General features: G+C 38.4%; 1 protein-coding gene across 1 annotated transcript in view; it reads right to left on the bottom strand.

Moving 5' to 3' along the window:
- The window catches only part of LOC132183972 (probable leucine-rich repeat receptor-like serine/threonine-protein kinase At3g14840), a 27,226-nt gene that overhangs the window by 13,665 nt on the left and 1,798 nt on the right, over window positions 1–11,763 (bottom strand). Inside the window, exons 10-14 of the mRNA XM_059597482.1 lie at window positions 9,683–9,748; window positions 9,512–9,577; window positions 9,375–9,410; window positions 9,205–9,248; window positions 6,349–6,731 (exon numbers count right to left, since the gene is read on the bottom strand). Of these exons, the coding sequence (XP_059453465.1) occupies window positions 6,349–6,731; window positions 9,205–9,248; window positions 9,375–9,410; window positions 9,512–9,577; window positions 9,683–9,748 (595 nt within the window). The remainder of the gene's footprint in view (window positions 1–6,348; window positions 6,732–9,204; window positions 9,249–9,374; window positions 9,411–9,511; window positions 9,578–9,682; window positions 9,749–11,763) is intronic.

The following is an 11,763-nucleotide window of genomic DNA, read 5'->3' as shown; positions in this document are numbered from 1 at the left end:
AAGATCAATTTGTACTTTTCAACACTCTCAAGCACTATTCATCAATCTCACACACCCTATTGTTATAAAACTTCTAGAATTTGCAACAACAACAATAACAACAACATATTTGTGGGTTCAACTCTATGTGTGTCTCAAACACTGTTGGACATGAACCTGTTATGAGCCTGAGTAAGGGACCTCGTAACTGGACCTTGGGTATGTAGGAAAACAAGACGAGTCCGGCATTTCCTACCTATGATTGCTGATAAATAGGGATTGTTAGAGAGACCCCTAGACCTCACAACACAGAATGCTCATTTGCTAAAATATTCTCTGCCAACTTTATTGAAAAAAACTGCTTATATAGAGTTACAACCGACTTAGACTTAGGTTGAAACTAGTAAACCTATTCTGACTTGTGCTAGGAGATGTGAGGCGCTTTACCAAGAAACCTCTTACAACTCCAACTAGGACTAGGACTCTTACTAAGGAAATAAAGATACGACACTTACAAGGAAATAAAATACTCATAGTCAATAAAAGAGAAATAGGCAGAGGCTAACTAATAGATCTAGGGTTGTAACATTCCATCCCCCTTATGAACGTCCTTGTCCTCAAGGACAAAATCTGGAAAATGAGAAATGAAATCAGCCTTCTTTTCCCATGAAGCATCTACAGGAGAGTAGCCTGCCCAGTGTACCAAAATTTCGGGTATCCCCTTACGCACCCTCCGTTCCAAAATGGCTTGAGGCTAAACTTGTGAATTAGGAACATCAGGCAATTCAATCATAGCAGGATCTGCGACGCCAACTTGTTTTTTAAGGACTGAAATGTGGAATACAGGATGCAATTTGGACTCCTTGGGTAAATCAAGCAAGTAAGCAACTTGCCCAATTTTTTTAAAAAAATTTTGAACCGGCCATAATATTTAGCTGAGAGCTTGGCATTGCTTCGAGACTCTACAGAGGACTGTCTATAAGGTTGTAGCTTCAAATAAACCCAATCACATACTTCGAATTGCTTCTCTTGGTGATGCTTGTTATAGACTTGGGACATTCGATGTTGAGACTTCAGCAACCTATCCCTTGCTTCGCTAGGGAGCACATCACGTTCCACTAGAGTCTTCTCCACGGCTTCTACTTGTGCAGTCCCCTTTACATACGACAATAGAGTGGGTGGAGGTCGGCCATATACTAACTCAAAGGAAGTGATGCTATGAGCTAAGTGGGTACTAGTGTTATAACAAACTTAACCCATGGAAGCCATGTAACCCATTATTTAGGCTTCGAACTCGTCAAACATTATAAATACACCTCCACCGTACGATTGAGAACTTCAGTTTGGCCATCAGTTTGGGGTTGATAAGCTGAACTAAAATTGAATTTAGTTCCACGGAGTGAGAACAACTCTGTCCAAAAATGGCTTGTGAATGTTGGATCCCGGTCACACACTATGGATTCTAGCATACCATGTAGCTTGAAGATGTTGTCAAAATAAACCCTGGCCACCTAGGGAGCCGTATAAGGATGGCTTATAGGAATGAAATGACCATACCTTGTGAACCTATCAACAACCACTAGAATAGTAGATTTCCCATGTGACTTAGGTAACCCGTCGATGAAGTCCATTGAGACCTCAGCCCAAATCTTAGTAGGAATAGATAAAGGCTGTAAGAGACCTGAAGGCATGGTGGTCTCCATCTTGTGTCGTTGACACACCTCGCAGTGTCTAATAAAGGCCTTGACCCGCTCCTTCATATTGGACCAATAAAACACTGCCCTTAGCCTTCTCATTGTCTTAAAAAAACCTTCATGTGTACTCCCATGTATTTTCGTAATAATGGGATTAATGAAGGAAGAATTTTTTTACAAATATATTCGTTCCTTGAAGAAAATTAAGCCTTCCTTGAATTGCCATGGACCCACGGCCTCCCCCTCTTGGATTCTCACCACCAACGCCTGTAATTCGGGATCCGAACGAACCTCCTCTTGAATCGGCTCGAGCCACTGAGGTACAGGATGAGAGATGGCCATCAATGTCTTTGGACCTTCTATCCGGGATAAAGCATAGGCCACAGAATTTTCCTTTCCCCGTTTATATCCAATCTCATAATCATATCCCAATAATTTTACTAACCACTGTTGCTGGGCTGTAGTTGATATGGTTTTGATCCAGTAAAAATTTTAAGCTTTTCTGATCTGTACGAACAATAAATTTTGAACCCAACAAATAGGGTCTCCACCTTTGGACTGCTGAGACCAATGCCAACATCTCTTTTTCATAGGTAGATAAACCAAATTGATTTCCCTTGATAGCTTTGCTAAAAAAAGCTATAGGGCAATTGTCTTGCAGGAGCACGGCCCCAATGCCTAATCCTTAAGCATCACACTCCACTGTGAAGGGTTTAGAAAAATCAGACAAAGCCAGTACGGGAGCTTGCATCATAGCCCTTTTCAGCTGATTAAAGGAGTCCTCTGCTTATACCAACCACCCAAAGGCATTTTTTTTAAGCAGCTCTGTTAATGGCTTAGCAATTGCACCATACTCCTTGACGAATTTGCGATAATACCCCGTGAGGCCAAAAAATCCTCTTAACGCCTTAAGAGTAGTGGGTTTGGGCCACTCCATGATTGAGTCGATCTTTCGGGAATCCATAGCCACCCCATCCGGTGAAATTATATGCCCCAGATAACACACTACAGATTTGCCAAACTGAAATTTATCTCATCTTACAAACAACTGATGGGTCGATAGAATTTCAAAAACTTGACCCATATGATGCAAGTGTTCTTCCCAAGTTTTACTATAAATTAAAATATCATCAAAGAAAACCAAAACAAATTTCCGAATTACCTTCTGAAAGATGACATTCATTAAGGCCTAGAATGTAGATGGAGCATTTGATAATCCGAATGGCATAACTAAAAATTCATAATGGCCGTGGTGGGTTCGGAAAGCTGTCTTTTCATTATCTAGAGGGTGAACTCTGATTTGATGATAGCCTAAACGGAGATCTAACTTTGATAAGACCTTGGCCCCATGCAACTCATCTAGAAGCTCATCAATCACGAGGATAGGGAATTTATCTTTTACCGTAATTTGATTTAATGCTCGATAGTCCACGCATAACCTCCAAGATCCGTCATGCTTCTTCACCAATAAGACTAGCAAAGAGTAGGGACTTGTGCTCGCCCTTACTACTCCAGAATTTATCAAAGTGGCAACTTGCTGCTCAATTTCATTTTTTTGATGAAAAGGGTACCGATAAGGCCGTACACTAAGGGGACCTTGGCTCGTCAAAATTGGGATTTTGTGGTCATGATCTCTTGCCGATGGTAGGCCCTTGGGCTCTTGGAATAAGCTGGAATATTGGTCAAGTAAATTCTGAATAGCAGGCTCTACCTCTTCAATTTGGGCCCCCTTCTCTCCTAGTTGAACTACCTTAATCTAAAGTATGCCCCCCCTGCAGCAGCCACGTAAGAGTTTAAGAAAGCTGCCCCCCTTCACTACTCTGTCCAACGGTGCTGACATCCCCTGCAACACTACCCTCACTCCTTGCCACACAAAGCTCATCCACAATATTAAAAAATCCCACAAGATGGGGCCCAAAGTCCTCAGCCATACAACTTCTAACACGGCCTCAACACCTTCAAAATCTAGTATGTAGAAGTCCACTACAAAAGAGACGTTCCCCAGCCAGATGGTGACGCCACGGTAGAATCCCCCACTAACCAGCCTTTCGCCATTAGCCACGAGTACCTCCAGCCTTCCCCATTTGGACGGCGTCATTCCTGCTCTTTGGGCTGTGGACGAGCTGATGAAATTATGGGTGCTTCCACTATCAACGAGAAGAACAAATTTGTAGTGATTCATGTTCCCTTTGACCCGGATCGTACAAGGCTTGTGAGCTCCAGTGATGGCGTGCAAAGAGATGGCTGGCGGCTCATCTTCTTCCTCAGAGTATTCCCTAGAATTTTCCACAGTACTTTCCGCCTCCTCGTGCAACTCAAGCCAAAATAACTTAGCACAACGGTGGCCCGGTATGAATTTTTCATCACAATTAAAACACAATCCCTTATCTCTGCTTTCTTTCATTTCTTCTGGCCTGAGTTTTTTGATTTGAGGATTTCTCCCCCGGGTTAGCGCCGGTGATGGCATAGGCGGCAGGTTGTGGGTCTTTCAGTTGTCCGAAGATGTTCCCCGGCGTTGATCTTGCTGCTTGGCCTCGTACAGTCATGCCAGTCCTACAGCTGCGGTGAGACTCGCGGGTCGTGATGCTTGCACCTCTGTCCATATGTTGTCTTTAAGCCCACTGATAAAACACCCCAATTGATGCTCAAGTGACAGTCTACCCACTTGACTTAGGAGTCGCTCAAATTGAACTTGATCGTCTTGCACAGTCCCAACCTGTTTCAATTTAGATAGGTCACCAAAAAAAATCCTCAAAGAGGGTTGGTCTATACTGGCGTTGAGACCCTTTTTCAAGGTGTCCCACGTTATCTCCTTTGGTTCTCCCTCATGAAAAATCTGATACCACAGCTGGGCATCACCGTCCAGATGGTAGGCTGCTAGGGGTAGCCTTTCGTCTTCGCTCGTTCCATGAAATTCGAAGAATTGCTCGACCCGACAAATCCAACTAGTCGGATCCTCCCCACCACAATATCGTGGAAAATCCAACTTCGCCACCTTAGGGACTGTCGATCCCTTGATACCCGAACTTGTTCGAATTATCCGTGGGCCTTCATTACGATTATAAGACCCAGTCTCTGTGTTTGTGCATCGATCCTCCAACAATTGATCAAATTTAGAGCTCATGTTTGCCACAATAGTCTCCAAACGTTCCAGCTGTTCCTCAGCAAGTGAAGATGATGCAAAAGACATTGTAGTCTCTGATACCAAGTTGTTATGAGCCTGAGTAAGGGACCTCGTAACTGCACCTTAGGTATGTAGGAAAACAAGACGAGTCCAGAGTTTCCTACCTATGATTGCTGATAAATAGGGATCGTTAGAGAGACCCCCAGACCTCACAATATAGAGTGCTGATTTGCTAAAATATTCTCTGCCAACTTTATTGAAAAAAACTGCTTATATAGAGTTACAACCGACTTAGACTTAGGTTGGAACTAGTAAACCTATTCTGACTTGTGCTAGGAGACGTGAGGTTTTTTACCAAGAAACCTCTTACAACTCCAACTAGGACTAGGACTCTTACTAAGGAAATAAAAGATACGACACTTACAAGGAAATAAAATACTCATAGTCAATAAAAGAGAAATAGGCATAGGCTAACTAATAGATCTAGGGTTGTAACAGAACCTTGATAACATTAGAAGTGCTTGAGGTGTGGCCACGATAACAGGTTGAGAGGCAAAGAAGAAAAGAGGAGGTTTTGGTTGGGGTTGAGGTTGAGGTGTCTAAGATGGGCGAGTTGACTCAGCAGCTGAGTCGTACTGACGAGGTTAAGATCCTGGAGGAAGAGCCCAGTGACCTGATGGGTATTTTGGGACGTAGGTGACGCTGAGCCCAAAAACTAATAGAGAAAGACATGAAGTAAGGTGTAGCAGTGAGCCATGAGGGTTTTCAAGTGAGTGACCAGGTGTCAAAGCCGGTGTTGAAGGAGAAGTTCATAACTTCAACACCATGTTCTTTGAGATTCACAAGATCCATTACACGTGGTTGCCAGTGGCCAGAAAAACACGTATGGCATTTTGAGGACATTTATACCTAAAAATTCACATGAGACGCACGTGGATTTATTTTCATAAGAATAGACGGATTTGACTAATGGATAGGTCACATTGACACTTTTAGAAACTTAGTAAGTAGACATCATCAATTTTTAAACATTGGAGGCAAAATAAAAAAAAATAAAAATAAAAATAAAAAATAAAAAAAGCGTGTATACTTGTGGGGGAAAGGTAAATGTATTTTCCCCATAAGAAAATTAATGAAAGATAATTAGCATTATAGAAATAGAAATATTTAAATGATAAGATATAAGCAAGCTTGAAAATGGTTCACTATCAAACCATTGGAAGTTTACACAAGCTCATAATATATAAAACCTACCAGGATCCACAGAAATAGCTGAAATAAGAGGACCATAGACTCCTTTGACCGGGATATCAGTTGTCCCCTTCCCAGCCCAGGAGAAACGAATCTCCAAGGTATTATTAGTCACGGCAGCAGTAAACTTTTTTATAATTTCCTTACCAACTCCACCAGCTTCTTTTACAATGTTGAAATCCTTCCATACCAGCTCTTCCTACAAAATTATAATCCATTTATGTCAATCGTTTCATGCTAGCAACTATTTGTGTAACTGAAAATTGCCTGATGAAAGTGGAAGTATATTGTAATAAATACCTGAATGTAAATATTAAATATACGCCTTCCCAAGCTGCTATATGTTTTATCATCAGTAAACACTATCTCCGCAAAATGGAGGTTTACTTTGTAATTTCCATTTCCCAAACAAAAAGAATAATAAGTAAGAGAGAGTGGAGAAAGGCGTGCATTCATGAACAGTTCAGGGTTGGTCATAGAGAGTCTGGATGAATTTGTGAATATAAGTTTGTCAATTGAGTGAAAATCATCCATGAAGTGACCAGTGCTGCTAAATGCCCAGTTTTGGGAACTTGGCCAGTAGAATTTTGAAGGTCCACCTAGATCTGTATCAGCGTCATATGAAGTAGTTCCATTAATGGTTACTGCTTCTCCTCCACAATTTATATGAAGCTTGTATGATTCTGGAATAATAGCAACAATACAATTAGTAACAAGACATGGAAAAGCAAACTAACTAGGCCGGTACAGTACTATTGAAATGAAAAAATTCATAATCAACTGGAAAAATAAAATAATAGCGGATACGTGGTTAGGTCTATGACCTAGCTCCACCGATAAAGCCTTAAGGGCTACATTATGCTTTTATTCAATAAATTGTTTACAATACAGAATGCTCTATTTATAGAACTTACACATAAATGTAATCTTAATCAAATCCCTAAATTTCGGGTGATCAAATCATAATCAAATCCCTAAATTAGGCTAATCTAATCTTCATCAATCATAACCAAATTCCTAACTTTAGGGTCATTCAAATATACTCTAACATCCTCCTTCAAACTCAAGATGGAAGATCCTTAAACCTTGAGTTTTTTATTTATTTATTTATTTAAATTTTAAATTTAAATTTTTTTTTATTTTTTTTATTTTTTAAGATAGCAAAACAATACAAAAGAGGACCATTTATGGGACAAAAAAGGGATCCAACTTTGGGCTAAAATGAGAGCCAACTATAGGCTAAAGTATGAGCCAACTATAGGCTGAAGTGGGAGCCAACTGTGGGCTGAAGTGGCCTGGGTTTTAAACAATACCATAAAGGCCGAGCTTGAGTTTTAAACAATACCACAAAGGCTTAACAAAAAGATAGCCAACTTTGGGCTAAAATGAGAGCTAACTTTGGACTGAAATGACCTGGGTTTTAAACAATACCACATAGCCGAGCAAAAATAGGCCAACTATGGGGCCAATGGATGGACAACTTTGCCTCTTTTGATGGGCAACTTGGCCTCTTTAATTTTATTTATTTTTAATTATTATTCGATATCCTGTTTGCAGATTACATTAAAATGGGATAAGAATCACCTTAATCCCGTAACCAAACACATCTAAAAACTTAAACCAGGATAACATATTCCTAAACTAGAATAGGAATATCTACAAGATTAAATCAAACCTATAACCAAACTCACTTCATCTTCTCAATGAACCACGAAAGAAAGCTTCGTGTTTACTGTCGTGAGATGAAATATCTGCGGCTGGGAGCCTGGGAGCGGCAGAGATCGGCGCGGATGAACGGCGCGGTCTGGACGGTGATTGTAAGGAGCAAGCCGGAGTTGGTGTTGGGATGCCGGCAGAGATTGGCGGCTAAGAGCTGTAGATCTGTAGTAAAGGACCTGGAAACAGCCATGGAAGACGGCTGGGAAGCTTCTGTGAAAGGCTAGAGGAGGTGCAGCGACGTTGGGCTGGGCCGTGGAAGGCCAGCAGAGGCATGCCAGGGCTGGGCCATGGAAGGGAACGAAAGTCGGTGGCTAACGGCATTCTCTGGGAAGCAGCAATGTGCGCTGCAAATCTGGTTTTTTTTTTTTTTTTTTTTTTTTTAACAAAAACAATTCTCTTCTTCTAAACCAACCATGAAGAACTGCAGAGATGTCTTCTTTCATAAGAATGAATCTTCACATCTCACAGTAAAGGAAACAACAGCGGATAGCGTGAGATGAAGGCACAAACTGGGGTTTGGAGAGAGACCCATCTGGCAGAGGTGCTAGACGAGACGTCGGAGATCGTGCTTAAGGCACAACCAGAGCACGACCAAGGCTGTGAAAACACATGGACGAAACCTCCATTTTTTTTTTTTTTTTTTTGCGTCAAATATGATGCAAGATCTATGACGAAGAGATTTGCAAAATATTGACTATCAAGAACAGGACAATATAACAAACCAAAATAAAATTCACATGACCATTTGGATCAATACTGGCGTAAGCGGGTGGCTCTAATACAATGAAAAAATTCATAATCAACTGGAAAAATAAAATAATAGCGGATACATGGTTAGGTCTATGGCCTACTTCCATAGATAAAGCTAGCCGGTGGCTCTGATACCATAAAAAAAAATTCATAATCAACTGGAAAAATAAAATAATAGCGGATACGTGGTTAGGTTTATGACGTACTTCCACAGATAAAGCCCTAAGAGGTACATTATACTTTTATTCAATGAATTGTTTACAATACAGAATGCTATGTTTATCAAACTTACACATAAATGTAAGACTAATGCTAGGTACCATATTTTTATCCTCCTAAAATCTTCTTAAAGCTGATATGGCTTTTAAAATCACCATTAAATTTTAGATGAATCATACTTGAATTTTGATCTAATGGTAATTTTGAAAGCCACATCAGCTTTATGAAGATTTTAGGAGGATAAAAAAAATGGTACCTAGCATTACTCTGTAATCTTAATTAAATCCCCTAATTTAAGGTGATCAAATCATAATCAAAATCCTAAATTAGGCTAATCTAATTTTCATCAATCATAATCAAATCTCTAACTTTAGGGTCATTCAAATATACTCTAACATGAACAAAGGTAATTAATCATGAGAATATATATAACAATTTTGAGGAAATATATATGGCATTTCAACTTACTTTGATCAGGACAACGGAAGCTTCTCAAACACGGAACTAGGCCACTGTTGGAACAATCAAGGTCCAAAACATGTTATTACTAAGATCAAAATTGGATTTGTGTTTACTGATATCAATTAAGGCGCGCAGTACACAAGAATGTTAATATCAGAAATGTTTGAGATGCTTACGAGTTATTGCCAATCAAAGAGCTTGCAAACAAGTTCCTGTGGAAAATAACAAGAGAAAAGTCTAGTGAGTATAGTATGCCCATGAGCGCTTGCATTCAGACGACAAAAATGCTTAATTAGAAGAAATTAAGTCTTACACACTAGTTTGTGAACAACTTGAGGACCCTAATTCTCCAAATGTAAAATTGTTATATGAAAGATCACTGCACACAAAAGAAGCAAACATGATTCATTATCTTCCATAATGTAGCATGACCAAAAAACATGTCAAACAAATTGAATAAATAGAATTTGGCTGAGAACCTTACATGGTGTTCCCTTTATTCAGCATCCACGGAGGCACTTGTCCAGTTAGCAAGTTGCCGGTTAAATATCTAAATAAAATCAATATTACTAATTCAGTATCATTAATTATGAAGTTATAAAGGATGCAAATCTTTAACACATCCAATAGCTAATTAAATGAATTACCAATTCAGTATCATTAAACTATATATATATTCCTTTTTAATCCCCACTAATGAGGCCTAACAATCACACAATGTCTCTCAGCTATACAAAAATCGTTGTTGCAATTTGGTATATGAAAATATACATATAATTTTAATTGCATACATGTAATCTGATTTTTGTAGACCGGAAAAGCTGCTTGGAATTTCTCCACTTACTTTGTTAAAGCTGAGATCTCTGCAGGAAAAGTTACAATATATTAAATAAATCAGAAAACATATAGCACCCTAAAAATTTTACAAACAAACAACATATTGACGTTGTCAAAATGAGAAAAGACAGCCCTTTATATATGGGACAATTTTTTTTTTTTTTTTTTGTTAACACAAGCTCCCTATCATTCGGTTTTTTTTTTTTAATTTTTTTTAATTTTTTTTTTTTTTTTTAATATTAAGCAGTAATTCCCTATCCGTAGTTGTTGTTAAAGGTTCAAACTATTTTTGCTTAGTATTATCTAGAAAAAAAAAAAAAAAATCACAAATTCCATATCAAGAATGGTACTTAAGTCGGTTTAGGACCATCATCAACACAAGGAGAAGAAAAGGAATTCTGAGCCATGCAAGAATACTGAATATATTATCCATAAATTAGCATAAAAGCATTTTCTATAAAGGATTTTTGAAATACCAGCAAACTGAAAAATGGAGGAAAAAGTAGGTACTATACTAACAAGGTTTGCAACGTTGTCATAGCCCCGACATATTCAGGTAGTGGTCCAGTAATATTGCAACTCCTCAATACGCTGTAACAAAATTAAAAATATCTATGTAAACTTAAGTAGCCATAAGCATGGGTACGTACTTTGGGAAATCATGTCATTGAAACATTTGACTTACAGTGTTTTCAACTTTGTCAGAGTTTTAAGTGGTGGAAAAGATTCTTCATATCCATTCAAGTCACTAATTTTCCTATATATATATCAAATTCAACAAAGAATAAAGTAATTCAAATGCAATTCCATCTGAAAATGATTGATAGTTGTGACATAAAAGGTTGATACTCACAAGTCAGATAACTTTTCCAAATGAGAAATGCCAGGAGGAATTGGCCCGTTCAAGCCACTTGCCTGGATTTCTCTGTTGTTACCAAATTTCGATTTAATGAGGGATAATATATACATAACAACCATAATTAAATAACGACAAAATCTTTAAACACAAATAAAAAAGATAAAAGAATAAAGATCTCACAGTCTATCAAGTTCTGTCCAGTTTTGAATATAATTCGGTATCTTTCCAGAAAATTGATTGTCATCGATCCGACTGTATTAAGTTGAATAGACAAAAGGAATTAAAAAAAAAAAAATATAAAAAAAAAAAGAAATGTCATATTTAATCTCAGAATGCAAAAATTAGTAACTAATTGCAAGCATATATATGAAAAATGTAATACAGAAAGAGAGAAATAATAGCTTACAAGTCCTTCAATGTGATCAGCCCTATAAATGAATTAGGCAGCTCCCCAGTGAAATAATTCGAGCTGAGGAAACTATAATAATAATAATAACAAAATCATCATCAACAACAACAAACAAAAGCTAATTCAAGTAATTCTCACAACAAATAAAAGAGATAAGATTCTTGTAGGAGGGAATAATCAAAATCGTCTTACAATCTTTCTATGGAGGGCATATGGCCAAGCTCTGGAGGAAGATTTCCGGAAAGCTGATTGAACTCCACCGTACTACGAATAATAAAACCGAATTCCTTGCTAATAAAACTCTAAAAAATGTATCACAAATAGAAACAAATGGGTGATAAGAACTCACAAGCTTCTGAGAGTTGTGATGTTTGCTAGCTCTTTGGGGATAGAACCCGTTAACCGGTTTCCAAGAAGTGAACTGCAGTAAGACCCTTTTACGTAATTAAAATTATATATA

This window comes from Corylus avellana, chromosome ca1 (assembly GCF_901000735.1).
Source record: "Corylus avellana chromosome ca1, CavTom2PMs-1.0".
Taxonomy (NCBI): Eukaryota; Viridiplantae; Streptophyta; class Magnoliopsida; order Fagales; family Betulaceae; genus Corylus; species Corylus avellana.
This window is presented reverse-complemented; position numbering and strand designations above follow the sequence as displayed.